We start from the raw sequence: 20,125 nt of genomic DNA, 5'->3' as shown, positions 1-20,125 counted from the left end.
CTCTTTGAACAAGTGATGTTCCAGTCAAGAGACTCAATTCTAAAAAGCAAGACTTCTTTACTACCCTCCTTCCCCCATTCAGTTGCCCAAGGCCAGGACATAGCACAGACACCCAATGAGTAAGCAACCACCTCTTTGCCAGCAGTGCTCTGGCACAGCAGCTGTCTCACCTGTTTCTGCAATGAGGATGACATTGCAGGCCCTCTGGCAAGCAAATGCCCTTGCTCTTGACACAAGCACAAGTGTTTCCACAACTGGACACTTTTTAGTTGTAACCAGTACTTACAGGCGCATGTTGCATCTTGGGAAGTATGTTTGCATCTACCAGCTCCAGCTTTGAGCATGTTTGGTTTAAAGTTCTAACTCGAGTCCAGTATTGAACTGGACTGGACTGAGTCCAGTCATCATCTTCAGTGTGAATCTGACCAGGTAGAGGGAAGAGTCCCCAGGCACAATTAGTTACAAGAAAAATACTCCCTTCCCAGATTCCAAGCAATTTAAGCTGAATGGTTTGGTAGTCAGATTTTTCAGTCTGACACTGAAGTACCTTTTCAATTCAACTGGTTTGTGATTACCATCACTAGGCTTCTTGCTTTATTCTCCACACACAAAATAACCCCTGTAATAATTCTGTCAGAAAAGGGAAACAAAGATGAAAAATCAGAACCTGAGACTGGAAAAGTAGAACAAACAGAAGTTTCTGGATAGAGTGGCTCAGGTGAGTGTGATTTCAAGAACAAGGATCAGTTTTTCCAGCACCATGATAGCAAGACAATTCTATACATTTCTATAAGTTAGTTTTACACAGCTGTCCATATGTAGTTTGACCAAGTTACAAGACTTGTAACCCCACTCAACTAGTTTCTTACTCAGACTTAAAATAATAGACGACTGCCAATTTCACAGAGGATGTTTATCAATGCATTATGAAAATGAATATAAAATCTTGAATATTTAATACCTCAGAAGAGCTCTCCTCTGAATACACAACTTGATTTTTTTTTTAAACAACTAAATGGAAAAAAGCCTTTCCCTACTCATTCAACATATCTGAAGCCTCAAAATGTAGGACTTACTTATAGAAAGAAAAAAAAAAATCATTTAAGTAAGAAATTTAGTTGATTTGTTATAATGCTGCATGCCCAATAACTTTGGTTTTATTTCAGGTATGCTTTAAAAGATTCCAGTGGATATTACCAGTACTTAGGCTTTTGGGAGTTTAAGAAATAACCTTTTCAAGCATAAATATTTGCCTTACTGCAAAAATATCTTCTTCCGGTGAAAGTCCAATCTTGCAGCCTCTGCACTGGCTCCATTCTAGGTAATTGAGGAAATCCCTTTGCAGAAGTATTTAGATAGAGCAACTTTGTAATAAAACATTGCTTTCAGCTCATTATAAAGTGTGGCATGCACACAAACTCACTCCCCTTTGCTTCAAGAAACACACAGTTCTTAGAGAATAATCAGTTTTACTGCAATTTACAATAAAAACCATTTACAGCATCTTTGTGAAAAATAATGCCATTTTGAGACTGGCACAGATGTTTTCCATTTTCAAAAAGAGGAAGCTAATGTAAACTCTTTTCTTTTCGCTTTAAGGACTTTGAAAAGTAATTTAAACAACTTTAAAAAAAAAAAGTGTCTCTTTAAAAAGTCTACTTTACACAACGCTAACAAATCAGCATGCAGGCAAACACATTAAAACCGGACCAGCAGTGCTTGAAATAATTTTTTAAAATGACATGAAGAGAGATAGTGAAGGAAACTTCAGCTATATAAAAAATCCTTTGGGTATTACCGTTCAACAAGTCTGAACTCTGCTAGCAATGGCAGGTGGTCAGAAGAGTTATTTTCATTAGGAAGACCATTAACAGTCCAAAGATCTTGCTCTGTTAGAAGTGCCAGCCTACCAAGAAGTTTCAGACCTCCATTGAAAGAATCCTCTGCTCCTGATAAAAAAGTGAAAATATATTCATTAGTGTGGGCTAAAAAAACAAAAAAAACAAAAAAAAAACATTCATAGCTATGCAGGAAAAGGACTACAGTATGGCAGAAATGATCTGAAGTCATTAGTGTGATATACAAAATCACCAGTAGTGTGCAAATTCCTGAATTTTATTTCTTTTGTTTCTAAGTAGGACTTCTAATGAACAGAGCTTAAAGTGCTCAGAAAGACACCATATCCCCCTATTTTGACAGGGATAAATTGAGGTAGAAAGGGAAAGGAATTTGCCCATTATTACTCCATTGCCAGTGCCTTTGGGGGCGGGGGGGGGAGCCTGAAACTCAAGACTCGCACAGTCCAGTCCTATAGTCTAACAAGACAGCATGGCTAAACAAAGTTGAAGCTTGCAAAACTAGGGATCTTTGAGAGTCACTGTTTCACATAACATATTCTATTTCTTTATCTTCAAGCATACACTTCTCCACCAGGCAGGTCATACTGCAACTCTTGCTTACAAGAACAAAAGCTTTCTGGCACTTCCCTACCTAGTTCTTCACCATAAGAAATGGATCTTCCTCCAATTTTTTCTGCTACCTGCTTCTGTAATGGCCTGAAGAAAAAACACGCCATGTTCATGAAAGAGGGGAAGATGATTGACAGCATTACTATTATTACTCCTTACTATTATTATTACAGTACACATAAAATTTGTGTCCTCATTAAAAAAAAGCGAAAAGCAGCATCAGCAAAGAGTAAACTTTTTTTTCCAGCTCAAGAACTTCCATCAAGAACAAGATCCTTCCATAATGTGTCAAACTTCTCATTCGAGTATGCAGCTCAAGAAATGTAGACTATTCAGCAGCACTAGCTATTGCTTTCAGAGAGCAGAGATGCTACTGAGCAGGTTGAGTGCATTAGGGAACAACATAAACAGCAGCTGGAACTTCGACCAAAGCTTCTTTCTGTATCAAAGTAATCAGCAATTTCAGAACTTCCTGGCTGGGTGTCTTCAGTACCGGCTTCCCAGCAGGTAGTCAGAAGATTTCCTAGTAACCATGAAACCCCTCAGATGATAGTTCAGCCGCTTCACTCCTTTGCCAACTGCCAGCTTTTGAGACCTCTAACAGGCCAGCAGCTGCTACTGCTGCTTTGAAAAAGAGCCTACTTACTGCAAAGATGCCTGGACAGCTCTAGAGCACAGGCCTGCCCAACTCTTGAGCCAAATTTATCATTTAGCACAGCACCTGCATGTCTACAAAGCAACAGTTTGTTGCTACAGAGAGTTTGCTCTGCCTGTGATGATTAATGCAGCAAAATTGAGTCCTGCAGGACTCAGGTAGCTACTGAACCCTGTTTTCACAGCAAATCCTGAATAACAAACCAAATGCTTGCCTGAATATAATGCAGACCAAAGCATGAGAGCATTCAAAAAAAAAAAAAAAAAAAAAAAAAAGGCCTCAATGCAGAAAAAGTGATCAGTCAGCCTCATACCACATCAAATACTTATTTGTACTCACTTTGGAGTTTGAACAATTTGTATGCTAGAGAAGCCCAAAGCATCAGAAAACTGAAAAGCCCAATGATTAAGTTAGTTTCTAAAAACCTGATGAATGAAAACTAAAAAACTTGGAGAATTCAAGTTTACTCCAATTCTATGCTCAAACCTAGGGTGAAAAATCTATTTGAAAAAACACATGCAGCAGAGGCTCAACTTGTTCTTCCTGTTAAAAAAAACAAAAACAAAACATAAAACACCACACAACCACACACACATGCAGCTTTAACACTGCTGGAGCAATAATACTGCAACAACATACATAAGCAGGTGAATTCAGATTCAATATTCCAAGGTACTGCACTCCCTTAAATCACGCAGAAGTCAGAAGGCGTTCAGACACTTCTCACCTCTTAGTTTTTCAGTCAAAGCTTTTATTTCTGTATTTTGAAGCTTTTTATTCCACATTTTGCACTAAGCTCATTTGCTGTGCATGACTAGTAAAGCTTTCATGCATTGGTTCAAAGAATTTTAACAGTCTATGACCCACGGTATGACAGAGGAAGACAGTATTCTCATTTCACATAATGAAAACAATCAGTGTCAATTTGCAAAGATCACAACTGAAAACTGCACAGAGAGCAGAAGTGAAATCCAGGTTTCTTTGTTATGATTTCTGCAGAGCCACTTCTCCGATAACCCTGCACTGTGCAATGACCTTTGAAGACAGGATAAACACATGACTAACTACAACATGGAAGTCTACTGCTCAGGAGTACCCACACTAAGAGCACAAATGCTGTAAAGGATATCAGGCTTCACTGCTAACATGTGCTACCCATCAAGAAATACACCCTCAAAGGTACCATGTCTTTCTTGCACCATCTGGTGAGCTTTAGTTGCAACTGCAACCAGAGAGTGACAACCAGGCGTGTACAAGTGACTGCTCTCGGAGCAGAGGCCACAGAGATCATTTACTTGACAAACATCTTATCAAGCTTATCTGAAAAGTAACTTCCTAATAAACTGGCCATTTATCAGCTTTAATGTACATCGTAAGTTGATGCTCACCATTTTGTTGATTAAATGATAGGAAATACAGCTTTGTCATAGGTCTGGCCACTAAGGTCACCTATGAATTACTACTGAATAACGTTTCCCAGGCGCAACTTAGATTACTACTTATCTGCAGCCTCAGTTCTCAGCCTCCATGCTGAGATGACAACTACAAAAATGTCTCATTAGGTGACAGAGGTGCCCCCTGTGTGGGGCAAACAAGAAAGCCCAACTACATTTCTCAGATAACAGCTAACATTCAAAGTACCACCACGAACCTCTGAGGTACTTGATGAAATTATCACATTTCCCTTTGAACAGATTCTGAATGTTCCCCTTAAACGTTCCTGAAAATACTTAAAGAAGGTTTCCTTACCTGGCTGGGCAGCAATATCATCATTTGCTGCAGAAAAGAAAATATAATCCACAGTGACAGCACTTCGGGAGTGACAGGTTGTTACTTCCGGCATCCCAGTTTCAGGGAAGTAATGAGAATACACTGAAGATAGTTTAAAATGGTGCTGTAATTTTGAAGACAACCTAAACAGGAATCAAAAAAAGAGGATTTTGCTTCCTTGTATTTGCTAGAAAGAGAATAAGCAATAAAGGAACACTGAAAAGTTTCTGGCTACAAACAAAATCAGTAATCTGGATATGCAAACTAATTTTTAAATACGTGTTTCTCTCTTGCACTCAATCCCATCACCTTGTGTGTTAGGGGCCTAAACTTCTGAAGGTAAAATGCAGACAGCTTTGCAAAAAGTAAGTAGCAGATACCTAACAGCCTATCAAAACTAGATAAACTGACACTTTAAATATACAGAGCCTTCACCTCCATCTATACTTTGCAAGATTTCGCATGTGTCCTCATTCAGCAATCTCTCCCTGGCACACTGGTAGAAGCATCCATCAGAAGAGCTTATATGAAAGGGACAAATCCTGAACTCATCTAACTTGGTCCTTCAGCATATAGGAAAATTAAGGTTTTGTTTGTTTTTTTAAACCAGAAGTATCAAGTGTTTTCCAGATGGCTATGCCTAATCTTTTCTCCTCTGCTCAGGCTCACAGAATCACAGAATCACAGAATCACTGAGGTTGGAAGGGACCTCTGGAGATCATCTAGTCCAACCCCCCTGCTCAAGCAGGGTCACCTAGAGCACATTGCACAGGATTGCATCCAGGCGCATTTTGAATATCTCCAGAGAAGGAGACTCCACCACCTCTCGGGGCAACCTGTTCCAGTGCTCTGTCACCCTCACAGTGAAAAAGTTTTTCCTCATGTTAAGATGGAAGTGTCTGTGTTTCAGTTTGTGCCCATTGCCTCGCGTCCTGTCGCTCGGCACCACTGAAAAGAGTCTGGCCCCATCCTCTCGACACCCTCCCTTCAGATACTTGTACACATTGATAAGATCTCCTCTCAGCCTTCTCTTCTCCAAGCTAAACAGGCCAAGCTCTCTCAGCCTTTCCTCATAAGAGAGATGCTCCAGTCCCCTAATCATCTTTGTGGCCCTTCGCTGGACTTGCTCCAGTAGTGCCACATCCCTCTTGTACTGGGGAGCCCAGAACTGGACACAGTACTCCAGATGTGGCCTCACCAGGGCTGAGTAGAGGGGGAGAATCACCTCCCTCGACCTGCTGGCAACACTCTTTCTGATGCAGCCCAGGATACCATTGGCCTTCTTGGCCACAAGGGCACATTGCTGCCTCATGCTTAACTTGGTGTCCACCAGCACTCCCAGGTCCTTCTCAGCAGAGCTGCTTTCCAGCAGGTCAACCCCCAACCTGTACTGCTGCATGGGGTTATTCCTCCCCAGGTGCAGGACCCTGCACTTCCCTTTGTTGAATTTCATGAGGTTCCTCTCTGCCCACCTCTCCAGCCTGTCCAAGTCTCTTTGAATGGCAGCACAGCCCTCTGGCGTATCGGCCACTCCTCCCAGTTTTGTATCGTCAGCAAACTTGCTGAGGGTGCACTCTGTGCCTTCATCCAGGTCATTGATGAAGAAGTTGAACAAGACTGGACCCAGGACTGACCCCTGGGGGACACCGCTAGCTACAGGCCTCCAACTAGACTCTGTGCCACTGAGCACAACTCTCTGAGCTCTGCCATTCAGCCAGTTCTCAATCCACCTCACTGTCCACTCATCTAACCCACACTTCCTGAGCTTGTCTATGAGGATGCTATGGGAGACAGTGTCAAAAGCCTTGCTGAAGTCTAGGTAGACAACATCCACTGCTCTCCCCTCATCTACCCAGCCAGTCATTCCATCATAGAAGGCTATCAGATTGGTTAGGCATGATTTCCCCTTGGTGAAGCCATGCTGACTACTCCTGATCACCTTCTTTTCCTCCACATGCGTGGAGATGGCTTCCAGGATGAGCTGCTCCATCACCTTTCCAGGGATGGAGGTGAGGCTGACTGGCCTGTAGTTCCCTGGGTCCTCCTTCTTGCCCTTTTTAAAGACTGGGGTGACATTGGCTTTCTTCCAGTCCTCGGGCACCTCTCCTGTTCTCCATGACCTTTCAAAGATGATGGAGAGTGGCTTAGCAATAATGTCCGCCAGCTCCCTCAGCACTCGTGGGTGCATCCCATCAGGGCCCATGGATTTGTGGGTGTCAAGTTTGCTTAAATGATCTCTAACCCACTCCTCCTCCACCAAGGGAAAGTCTTCCTCTCTCCAGACTTTCTCTCTTGCCTCCAGGGTCTGGGGTTCCTGAGGGCTGGCCTGACCAGTAAAGACTGAAGCAAAGAAGGCATTCAGTAACTCTGCCTTCTCTGCATCCTTCGTCACCAGGGCACCCACCCCATTCAGCAAAGGGCCCACATTTTCCCTAGTCTTCCTCTTGCTGCTGATGTATTTGAAGAAGCCCTTCTTGTTGTCCTTGACATCTCTAGCCAGATTTAATTCCAAACGGGCCTTAGCCTTCCTCGTCCCATTTTGTCTCTCCACATAATCTGCCAGTCTATTCCTCCTCCTGTTCAGCCCATCTCATCTCACCTGTTTTCTTTCAAATCAGCCACAAAAGGTGGAATTGCACATTTCAGCAAAAGAACTCTCTCACAGCCATTTGTTCCCATCAGCTTTGCAAATCACCCTTTCTCAGCTGTACCTGTCTCTCAGTGCATGGCTGCATTTTAAACCTGATCTGCAACATGTCCTGGTTAAAAACAAGTATTGCTTTGAAAAATCAGCATGTCCCAGCCTTATCTGAGGACAGGCAGACAAACATGCAACTGGGTACAATTTGGGGGGCAATTTCTGCTCTGGAAGTGGCTGGGGAATAAGGAGTTCTTTTCAACTGATTCTGCTGCCAAAGGATACATATCACAGCTTCCATGGGCTTCTGCATCTTACATTTTGATGACCTTTTTAATACAGTTATCAGAAGTGCAGCTGTACTGAGTCAATCCAACCTGCCCTAACAGCCTGAGAACAGCAAATACTTAAAAGGGAGTAAGAACAAGCGTACAGCAATACTGGTCACAGGAGACCATCCCAACTTCCAGCAACCTGCAGTTCACAATTTCCTTAGCCAACAATCATTGCATCCACATCTGTTAAATGATGTGCAATGAACTTTCCTTCTGTGAGCTTTCCTAACTACTTTTTAGAAACTCCCACAACATCTTTCGGCAATTAACTTTAGTTAATTGCCACAGTGAGAAGATCTTTTGCCTGTTTTATATTTACCGCCTGTCAAGTTCTTTTGATGATTCAGTAGTTTCAGTATATTCACTGCTTTCCCCTCAAACAATATTTATTCATGTTCCCCCACCCCTTAATGATTATCCACCAGCTTATCCCCTCTCAGTTGTCTTTTTCCTAAGCCAGGAGACCCAAGTCCATTTAGTCTCTGTTCATATAGAAGCTGTTCCATAACTTTGATCATTCTTGCTCTTTTATATCCTTTTCAGGATGAGTCAACAAAATTGCAGTGTTCAACATGTAGCATACTATGCCACACATTACTAAAGTCAATACAAGACCATTATGCTGTAGTCATACATGTTATCTACTCTTTTCTCAGAAAGACCATTACTTGCCTTTCTGATCATCAGAAATCACTACAGGTTTTAACAGAACTATCCACAATGACACCAAGATCTCGTTTCTGAGTAGAAATGGCTAACTTAGAGCCTGCATTGTGTATGTATATATAGTTAGCACAATTTCCTTCTTATGTGCCTTACTTTAGATGCCTTTACCAGTTTGGTAAATGTAAATGTATTATTCCTTCCTTTCAAAAACCAAACACATATGCCGCCCCAGCAGTCTAATGATAGTCATTTCCTTCAGTTTAACAAGCAAACTTTCTGATCTGAATAGGAGTTGTACTACCAAATCCTAAGTAATGTTAAAGATCTTTTTCCTTATAAAATACTACAAGTTTCAGGTATTCAAGGAATTTTAATTCTCCTACAGAACTCCTGACAAGGAAGATTTTCTGTTCTTCCCAGTTCTCTTCCCTCCTTTACCCAAATTTCATATTGCATTTTAGGATTTTATTAGCTTCCAAAAAGCAGTATCTCAGAAACAGTAAAAAGGGCAGAGATAATGCCAACATTTAAACAGCTGGACAATACTGCCTTTTTATAACACGATTTCTGCAAATGGACTGAAGTTCACAACTTTCCTGTAATATTCCTATAAAGCAAGATGTCTTGCTTAGGGCAAGAAGTTACTAAATGTCAGAAATATTCTCTAGCAGGCAGATGGAATGTACCCCAATACCTCATCGCTGCATTTTGAGATATTGCCTGCAAGTTCCTGCAAGAATACACACTCTTAACTATTTCCAGTCCTAGCTATCTGATCAGCTTTTTCACATGAGTGGAAGATGAACTTTTGCCACATGGGCAGACTGGGTCGGATAGGCATCTTGTAGCCATACCTGGAATCAGATACAAGCTTGGTCTAAAAACTAAACAAAAACCTCCCCAAACTCAAACACTAGGAACCAACTAAGTGACTCTACTTTTCTACCCACAACACATACTTTTCAGATGCTATTACAATCTCCTCAGTGTTGTCCAATTTTGCTTCTGTCATCTTTTCTCCTACAAAATAAGAACATGTTCATTTCAGATTTTAAAGTATCTTGTGATTAAGACCACTGATGAAAAGCTACAGGAAAAAGAACAGCCTACTATAATATCTTTAAAAACACTTATTTTTTGCAGCAGGCAAGATACAATTCATAAAACTAGATTAAATTCTTCTATTCCATTAGTTAGATTGCCTTCAAAGAATCTTTCAAATTACCTCCTATTCATTTTAAATTGTTTTGTCTGTCAAAGAAAAAAAGATAGATGAAAGATGGAAAGACACGCAGCTAAGGGAACAGGGATCACTTGCTTTTCCCATTTGTTCCATAGAATACACACACTATAATACATAAACACTGAAGCATAAGGTAGGTTCACACTACTTGCGTGCTGCATTCCTCCATCTCTCTTTTCCCAGTCACATCACAACTGGCTTCCATTATGCAAGCACAGTAGTTCCAATATTATGCACCAGATTCTGAAGGGTAAATTCTAACTAGCTAATCTTTTAAAGACTCGAATCTGCAAGTGCTTTTGCAAACAAATAACTTCACACCCCAACAATTTTCCTCTACTAGAAAAGATAATCAATTTTTCAGTGCAACCTGAATGGTGTCTTCAAAGGACCATAAAATTCGTCAATCCAGAAACTGACCTGCATTTTCTTCTTTTCGTTGCTGTTTTACTTCATACACACAGTTTTGTGAAATACCTAATTTTTTTGGCCAAATTGGAATAGATAAGATTCTTTGTCCCCTTGGAAACTGTTCTTGTCCAGAGACCTAAGAAAAACAATACGAACTTGTTTCAGATGGAAACCTGATTAAAAAAAAAACCTGAAAGAACTGGACATTCTCGTACAGTAAAGCTTAACACTTTGAACAAACAATATCTCCCTAGAGTAAGTCTTTTATACCAACTTATCAAATCTCTGTCAAAATACTCCTAATTTACAACCCCTTTGCTACCCCATTGTCCAGGATAATTCTTGTGACACTAAGCTAAGAAACTGCCAAGAACACTTTCAGCAACATAACAGGACTGAGTATAGACAGCTCCCTAGCAAATACTTTATCTTCATGATATTCTTCTGGGAGGAAGTCAACTCAAAGTGGGGCTAGAAACAACTACCCACTAGCAACAAACATCAATGGTGCTATTTTTTCTTATTTTCTCATTGTATGTGCTTCAGTTGCTTTATATTGGATAGCATTTAACATCTCCAACAGCTACATACAAGAGCTTACAAAAAGGTACAGCTAACCTGAAACAGTTTAGGTTCAGCATCTAATATTTCTGCTTTTAAAATAGTTCTAACCACTGTAAGTCAAAGTTTATCTTCATAAAAAAAAAAGTAATCTTTCTAGACAGAACACAGTAGGGTATTTGATTATGTAGTTATTTTCTCCTACTTGAAAGCTGTAACACTTAAGAACAGTGATATAACCATCCTGTGGATAATTACCTTTCAAGAACAATTAATTTGTTTGTCAAATTGTTCATTTCAGAATGCCAGGAGCAGGCATAACATTTTGTAAGGCACAGCTAATGGGCCCAGGCTTATTTTATTAACTCCACAGCAACTTTCACTTTGCACAAAGGGCACTAAGATGGATATCGTAATGGAAACACAACCACAAGCTGATCTATGGTGTGCTAGACCACTCTACTAAATATTTTCCTCTCCCATCAGCCTTAATCTTTTTTTGTGAGAGATGAAAAGCATATCCTACCTTTCCTATAGCAAGTCCTTCATAATTTAACTTTCCTTCTTTTATAAATCTGTACAGTGGAGAACCAGGAACAGAATTGAAGTCACCACAGATGATAATTGGACAGAAAGTACCATCCTTCTGACAGGCAACACTAGCAATTTCTGCCAGGAGCATGGCAAGTTGGGTCAGTTTGATGTCCCCTCGCCTTGGGTTATACAACAGATGTGTATTGGCTATACAGATTGCAGCATTAGTTTTACAGTGAAATCTAGGCTGCAAAAGCAACACCAGTCCAACATTGTCCCTGTCCAAGAGTGGAATATCATGGCGGAAAAATTCCACAGGGCTTGATAAGATCAGACTAAATTTGGAAGTTTTGAAGCAAATAGCACAGCCATCAGGTTTTCTCCCTGTCCTCATCTTGTATTCACAGTGATAACCTGCAAGAAAGACAATTAAAAACATTAAGATACCATTCAATAAATACAGATCAGTTTTCAAAAAAAATTAGGAAAACCTCATACTACTTTTCTCCTTTGGCAGTCAATGCCTAGTCTAAAATAACAAAGACTGAGGGAAGTTCACTGTGCCCTTCACATCCCCTTTTTCAGATGCCCATCATGGACCTTTGCATCTTCCACAGTAAAATTTTTTAGATGTTTACATTGCTTGAGGAAAAATGAGTTACAATGGGAGTTATTTGGCATGACTATGTACACAGCTGAGAACCGTTCATAAAACAAAATTCAGAAAATATCCATCACAAATTCCCTATAATAAATGCTTAAAATTTAATGGCTTCTGATAGAAAAACAAAATCCCCAAACATCCAAGTCACAATAAAAAAGAAAGTGTATGAAAACCTAGTTGTCACTTATAATTTGATTGGGATCATCTTCATTATCTCCTGTTTTCAAAGGAAAGTTGCTTCATCACAGCACTGAGCTGCCATCCCAAGCTGGGAAACAGTTTAACAGTAACTGTCCAAATTAATATTCTGCATTTTTAGCTGAACTTCTAGAGTACTCTGAACACCTTTATAAAGTTGTTTAGTCTTGTATTCTTTAAATGAGAAATTATTTAAGGTAACTAACAATTCATATATGAACATGTAACCTTAGCAATCACTTTATTCCATCCCTGCATACTAAGATTTGACCCATTAGAAAAGGCCTCAAAATATGATTCCAAAAGGAAAATCAACACAAGACGCTTTCCTGTTCTTTCTAACTTCAGTTTAAATACTACAGTAAAATTGATCCAATACCTTTTGTGATGTCTAAGTGTCTAAATAGTTTAAGATACCAGGCATACTTTTCTTTATGTGGAAAACAACCAAATCACATAAAAGTGGACTTGCATATTGAAGTTTATTCCAGGTTTATAACTGTTTTTACCACAGTTCAACAAGATATTCAAGAATATTATCGCGAAGCATTCCAATCGAGTATCTATTCCAACAGTATCTAGTTTTTGCCTTTTAAAAAAGGCCTCTCCATGACCCATGTCATATGGATTCGTAAAGTACAGCCCCCTGAAGCAGACTGAGCTGACTTCAGAGCTCAGAAAACAGAGAATTCCTATTCTTTTCTCCCAGCTCCTGACCACATGCTCCTGCCACTTGTGTGCTACCATAAACTACTCTAGCTCAGAAAGCCTGCAGAAAAATAACCCAGGAAAATAAAGTGCGACTGGACAGTTTTCTGCTGGGCTAGTGGATTTAAACAATGTAAAGGTCTAGTGAGTGCCAAAACTAGCCCAAGAGAAGGGGCAGGGCATACATCTGGGAGCAAGGGAGGGGAAGGGGAAGAGCTCCAGCGAGCTCCACATCCTTTTTAGCAGCAGGAAGCTCAGTTGCCCACAGGAGCTTGGCCTTAAGCGTTTGTTTCACAACATGTCAGGCTGATTTAAGTCAGTACTGCATTACACTGCCTTCTTTACAAACACCCAGTTCTGGGAGCTAGACTGTCAATTAACTAAGAAAGGAAAAATTTGGTCCAATGCTGTTCCTTGAACTGCCTTGTCCTGGCATCAGACAAGTATCAGGCCTTGGGCTTGGGACTGAAAAGAGGTGAAGGGTAGAATAGATTTAGATCAGTTTAAAATTGCCATGGAATCACGCCCCTATATGCATGTTCCTTACCATAAATACATATAGGAGACAGAAAAGGACCGTGCTATTTAGGCTGAACGACAGTACTCATATAAATGCTAATGAACATAAATTGAACATGAATGAAATTTAGTGCTGATATCTGAAGGTTTCAAGCCATAAAAAAGGAACTCCAGAGAAACTATCCAACAGGAGTACTGGGAGAAAATATTAAGGCAGTTTCAAGAGTGTTTGATGAATTTATGAAAGGAAGTATACAGTACTGTAGCATGGCATAGAGGTGGCTTGATTCTATGACCTAAGAGATTCTTTCTGTGGAAAAAAGCACCGGGGGATGACGACAAAGTATTGGTCATGGAGTTTCATCATACCCAGGGACTCCAGACTTGACTTGATCTCTGTTCTATAATGGTCTTCTTGGACTTCTTGTAAACAAAGTACCTAAGGCAAAAGTTTACAATTGAAATATATTAGTAAGCACATCAAAATATTAATTTATGTCTCAGTTGTCAAGTCTTTTTTTTTTTTCCTTTTTTTAAAAAGAGATTTCAGAAGTTTTTTGCCTTCACAATCCTGTAAAAAAAATTCACCAAACTCTTACTGGCCTGAAAAATGACTGAAGCAAGAAGCTTATTGACTTGACTTTGTTATTAACAGTAGGTGTCCTGGAGAAACAAGACTAACTAACAAAACCATGTAAAGCTGCACAAAGAAAGGTATTTTTCTAGCCCTGATACAAGCAGGAGTTTAGAAGCATGTTTTTGGTATAGAAGGACAGCAAGCTTGATCATAAGCCAAATGATAAAGAGCACCAGGGGAAGAGAGAAGACATTGCCTAAGAGGAACACTTTTGGATCAGAGCCTCACTGGAAGAGATGCTACTAACAGTTGCATTTCTCTCAACTGTGAGCATTAATCATAAGGAAACAGAGATCCACATAGCAGTCTTATCACTCAAGACCTTATATGATCAAAAGAGTAGGTAAAGCATTTTAGTTTGTCTGCCTTCCAAACAAAGGATTCACACATGATTATAAATTCCCCATTATCTGGTCTAACACATGGCTCTAAGGGATTAGCAGCCAGATTTTAGAAAGGGGCTTTTGATTCACTGAATATACTGACACATGGTACCTAAAGAAGTATTAAGTCACAAAGTTGCACACTTCCGAGTTAAAAAATGCCAGCACTGACGGTTGCCTTAATTTGACCCTCCTGCGCACAGGCATACTATTATTCCTCCACAAAAGCATGGTGTGCAAGATAATTATTTGCCAATAGTGATGTTCTATTCAGTCTTGTGCCTCTTCTTCACACTAAATAACTTATAACTTAAGGAAAAAGACACAGCCTTCAACTCTCAAGGTTCCTAAGCTGTACAGTGTCAGAAGCTGAGACCATCCTGGCAAGAGATGCTCCGTTCTCCTTCTCTAAGCATCCATCATTGGCTCCTGCTGAAAACATGACACTAGACTAGGCAGACCTTTGGCCTACACAAATACAGTTGTTCTTCTGTTCAGTGCCTTATTTACAGCATTCTATTCAAAAGCACTCTAGGCACAGACTGAAAAAGACTTGGGAAAGAAAGTGTATTCTGACATAAAAAAAGTTACAGTGTATCAGCAGACTGTCGAAGTTATGTCAAAAAGACCATCCCGGGGAATTATGAACAAATAGAAGGCAGCTATGAGCAGTATATATTTTACAGTTGCGTTTGCTGTAAGTTTAGATTACGTAGAAAACACTAATTACAAAAGTATAAATCAGAACTACCGACTTAATCATGACATAACTAAAGGCTCAGCTGGATTCACTAGACCATCTGCTTACTAAAACTAAAATAAAACTAAAATAAAAACCAGCAAGAATTTGCTACTCCATTTACAGTTTCTTGAGAAATACCCACGTGTTCATTTTATACTCACATCTGCATCCAATTGTTTGATTTCTTGTAGAATGTTGGGAAATCTGTATGTCCAGATTAATAAGGGCTGCCTGCAGTGCTTATACAGGTGGGAGTTATCTTCTAACAAATTCTGTGAAAGGATATTGTAGGACATGACTGTAAAATCAAATTTTGCCTCACTTTCTCTATTGCTTTGGTCAGTTGCTTTATTTTCAAAGATCTTCATTGTTCTACTGTGCTGACAAAAATATTCCCAGTGCCTTTGGATTGCTCCTGTTAAAAACACATGAAACAGAAAACAAGTTATGTAATACGCTATATTACTTCTTACTGCTCTTAGAACTCATTCTACTGATGACTATTTGTCTTTCAAATTGCTTAAGCAAATCGAAAACCTCTCCAATTATATAATTAATGATCAAAGATGACTTCCGGCTATGCCTCAAATCATCTGAGAGATCACTGAAGTCCAGTTATCCGCATTATCAACCAGCAGCAGACTGAAGCTATAGCTGTTGCTATCTGCTCCGAGTATTTCTTTTTACACCCAAAGGTACAGTCTCCTCTGACAAGCAGGTAGTAAATTTCACCACTGTGCTCAGGTTATTCAGGACTTTACCTAGCGTTTGTAATGAATATAGCAAGGCTTTAAATAGTGTTTTTACAATGGTAGAGAGGCTGCACTGCTTCCCAGCAGGTATCTTTAATTATTGTCATTTACAACGCGTAAACAAAAGATAACCAGGAAGGTTTATAATACTAACCACTCTCTCAGACAAAGGCATACCAAGATGTACTTGCCGAGGGGTTTGAGAGAGGACAAAGCAACCTCCTTTCCTTCAGTTCCTGAAGATACATATGAGGTTTCTGTGCCTTCAGGAACTTCATTTTTATGGGCATGTGTGTCCAAAAATCCCTTTGTGATGCTGATGGCATTTGCCCTTCTCAGTCTCAATACAACTTCCAGTTTATTTTGTTAAGGAAGTGATTTATGCAAGAAGGGCCTGATTGTGACTGTGCCCCCCTATTTTTTTTCCCCCCACAGTAGACAAAACTTAATATCCACAATAGTCAGTAAAACATTTGGATGCTCTGTGGAAGATTATATGGGTAATAAGCTAAAGCAGACACTTCCAAGTTTCATGGAAGTCTGCTATAGAGCTGGGTAGACATCTTCATGCTTCTTATTGCATTTACCTGGATAAGTACATTTGCTGGTTGCTCTGTCAGTCATGGTACAAAACTTGCTAAAATGCCTGTGGCAAAGCACAGCGGTAAAAACAAAACAAAAATCACACTGAAAACAAACAACATGAAGTCTCAGTTATCCCTTAATTCTCAGTTATCTAGATCACAGATAACTCAATTGGCTCTGAAAGAAGCCAATTCAGGTTCAGCAGTGCTTATAAGCTCAGGTATAGTGAAAGGAACTAAGCTATACAACTTCCAGGGCCAAGTCAGCTCTGAAAGCAATTTAGCTGAATCTTTTGCTTTAAAAAGAAGAGTTCACGAGCTAACAGATCTGAACTGGGAACAGATGCCGGAGAAAATCTGAACCTGTCTGAATCAAGCTCAGGACTCCTCAACTGTGCAATCTCTGGCATGTGATCTAGCATTCATTTTGTGGATTATCTCAGTTTGTGCTAGATGATGCATAATTGACTGTTCTTTCTGACAGACTGTTTGATAGCACAAAGAAAACAGTTTACAGAGTAAACAGCAATACAAAACTGTAACACTCTCACTCCCTCCCTCTCAAGAGGGATGTCCTCTATTGCCAAGCAAAACAGGAACTCAAAAGATGCACGTAATATAGCTTGTAACTTGTTAGAAGTGTTTAGTATTACAAATTAACAAGCAAACAACATCTTTTACCTCTCTTGTTGGTATGGTTTTCTTCATTCTGTGCTACAGAAAGACACAACACTTCCTTCTGATTAGAGCTGCTTGTTTCTTCTTCAGGAGTTGAAGTATCATGCTGGCCACTGAGTCTTCTCTTTTTTGTAGATGGTTCTTCTCCCTCAGATTTCATGTTGGAATTAGATAGATGAAAGCAACAATTCTGTGTGAAGTTATCAAGCTGCCAATTTGAGTTCTGAAATTGTCTCCAAGGTCCAAAAAATGGAGGCAACCTCCAGTTTGCTGGGAAATCAACTGGAACAGGAAGTGGAAATGAGGCCCAGGGATACTGTCCAGCCCATCTCAGACAGCTGGAAAATGGGCTGTTCCAGGAAAATACTTGAGAACTATTCCAGTGGACAATCCAGTCTCTGCCCAGCCTCTGCATTTGACGGGGCAGCATGGAGTGTCTGTTAAAGAAAGGATAGGTTTTATTACTTAAATGCAACTACATCTACCTGTAACCCACTGTTTGTGGATGCAAGTCACCTTGGTTATGATTTATAAATGACATTCTTTCCTTACAAGTTAACCCGTACAAGATAATGGATACTATTTTCCTATAGTTTTCACTCAGCTACGCAGGATAAGAATCTGATTTTTAGATACAATTATATATTATGACCCTTTTATTTAGTATTGCAAATATAATTGGAATGTGTAGAAGTTTAAACCTTTACCTAAATGATCGGCAAAGTGGGACTTTGCAAACTGATCTTGTAACTTCTTTTCCCTTCAGCTTTACAAATAATGCCATTTAATTTTCAAACTCCATCCGTTTGAATAACTGTTTACAATTTACCCTCTGCCTTGTTGAAATCAATAAGCTCCTCTTTCAAGTGCTCAGCAGAAAAACCTTTACAAAAAGTCTTTTTTGCATGCTGCATTAATTTTATTATAAGGCTATTTGAAAGAATCAGAAAATCACTTTCCCTCAATAAGTCACAAGAGCATTTAAGAAGCCATTGACTTCACAGGTCAGAAGGCCAGCTAAATAAAGCACAAGACAGGGAGATAGGGGGTACTAACTCTGTCTCCTTTGCTGACACCAGTGTATACAACTCTTAACTTTTACCAATTGTGTTCTGTTTTCCAGGTGGGAAAAATGCAGGTTAGCAACTAGAACCATGAAAATGAGCTCCCCCCCCCACTCTCAACAAAGATCCAGAAAAGCTAAGTGACATCACCCAGCCTCAGCTTCCTCATATGTTAAACAATAAGGTATATTTCACCTATCGGGAGCTCACAAGCAAAAACCGTCAAAGCTAGATGGGCCAGTTGAATGAAAGCCACAGCCTCTTAGTTTTCATGCAGTCTGGTAAATATGTAAAAACCAAAAATATGAGCAAAACCAACTTGTCCTGAAACAGCTGTTTTCACTACTGTGCACTAGAGTAGTCCTATAAACTCATTACGAAAACACACTCCACCACATTACAACACAGTGGTGCACGCTGAGTGCAGGAGGTACCTTCTTTGCAAAGGCTTCTTGGAATACTTGTTTATGGAAAAGTTTTCAGAAAGATTTAATTCTGACGCGCGGCTTCTCAGAAGCACAGTGTGACACAAGTACTTTCCTACAGTTACCTACAAGCCGCAAAGAAAAACTCGAGCCTACGCTTAACCTTACTAACTGCTGCCCTGCTGCGAACAACGGGGCTTATTTTAAATAAACACGACCGTCAGTCCCCACCGCCCCCCTCAGCGCCTACAGCCAAACAACGCCTGCGCGAGGGCCCCCGCGGGGGCTCTGCTCCCGGGGCGCCCCCGCCCCCTCACACCCAACGGTCACTTATGGCCGTTAAACGCCCGCCGGCCCAGGGGAGCCCATGCACGGGGCCGCCTGGGCCTCCGCCGGTGCCGGGCCCGCCGCCGGGCCCAGCGCCCCCCGCCGCGGCCGCCGTTACCTCCCAGCGGGCCCGGGCCCGGCCGCTCGGGGCCCCGCTAGCCGCTCCGCGCAGCCCCGGCGCCCCCCAAGGGGGTCATCCCAGGGCAGCGCCAGCTCCGCCCGTCGCCTCCGCGGCGCTCCCGGCCCCGCCGCTTCCCCCGCGAAGGCCGCGGCCCCGCCACGCCCCGCGCGCGCTCTCCCCTGGGACTTGTAGTCCTAGGGACGGCCTCCGCCGCCATCTTTGTTCCGGGAGGCCGACGCCCGAGCCGCGCTGCCATCTTGGGCCAGGCGAGGAGCGCCGCGGCGGAGGCCAAAGCGAAGCCCCGGGAGCCATCTTGGCTGAGGGCAGGAGGCGCTCGTCCTGCAAGGGCAGGCTGCGAGCCCTGATTGAGCCTAATATGATTTAGGCTGCTCGATTTCTGTTTTTTTGGCTCTTTTAAATGGATATAAGACTGAATTTATGCAGCAGTTTCCATACGTGGTCTTCTCCATAAGATGCTAGCATTACAGTTTGTCCCTGTAGGGTTTAAAGCACCTCAAGGAAGAGAAATGGTTTATTTCCTCTTCATTCCTACTCTCCTACAGGAGCAAGGTGCCATTTCAGTATGGTAGCACTACATTCACTATTTACCGAAAAATAAAAGCTGCTCACCTGAGAATATATTTTAATTTTCTCACATTAAAACACACCTGAGCCGCTTTGCAAAGCACTCCATGGAGGTTAATGCTACTCTGTGCAAATATGGTGGACCTGGTCCCACAAAACAGATGGGAGAACTACCCGCTGAGGGGTCCCTGCAGAAATACACAGTTACTTACCAGCTGCATAAACAACCCATTCTAGTTCTATCTGTATTTCACTAATAAGCAGTTAACTGCTTTTGCGAGGTCCTTTGAGGACAAAGTAAATGCTGGCTCTGTTTACTGTAAGAAAATGTAATATAAAGCATATGAAATACGATGGTGCTGAATAGTGCAGATCCTGTGCAGGAACTGCAATCAAGTAAAAAATCATTTCTCCCCATTCCTGTTGGTTGTTTCATGTATGTGACTTTAAATGGTTT

General features: G+C 41.0%; 1 protein-coding gene across 1 annotated transcript; it reads right to left on the bottom strand.

The window, feature by feature from the left end:
* Positions 1-1,449: 1,449 nt before the first annotated feature.
* Positions 1,450-19,202, bottom strand: ANGEL2 (angel homolog 2). The gene is made up of 9 exons (XM_067293069.1): positions 19,081-19,202; positions 17,150-17,583; positions 15,294-15,547; positions 13,740-13,809; positions 11,274-11,695; positions 10,196-10,322; positions 9,492-9,552; positions 4,873-5,036; positions 1,450-1,949 (listed from the first exon to the last, which is right to left on the bottom strand). Exons 2-9 carry the CDS (start codon positions 17,574-17,576, stop codon positions 1,795-1,797), a joined length of 1,680 nt encoding a protein of 559 aa, XP_067149170.1. The 5' UTR covers positions 17,577-17,583; positions 19,081-19,202; the 3' UTR covers positions 1,450-1,794.
* Positions 19,203-20,125: the final 923 nt, after the last annotated feature.

Source organism: Apteryx mantelli, chromosome 3 (genome assembly GCF_036417845.1).
Source record: "Apteryx mantelli isolate bAptMan1 chromosome 3, bAptMan1.hap1, whole genome shotgun sequence".
Taxonomy (NCBI): Eukaryota; Metazoa; Chordata; class Aves; order Apterygiformes; family Apterygidae; genus Apteryx; species Apteryx mantelli.
The sequence above is the reverse complement of the archived record's forward strand: the minus strand, read 5'-3'. Positions and strand labels throughout refer to the sequence as shown.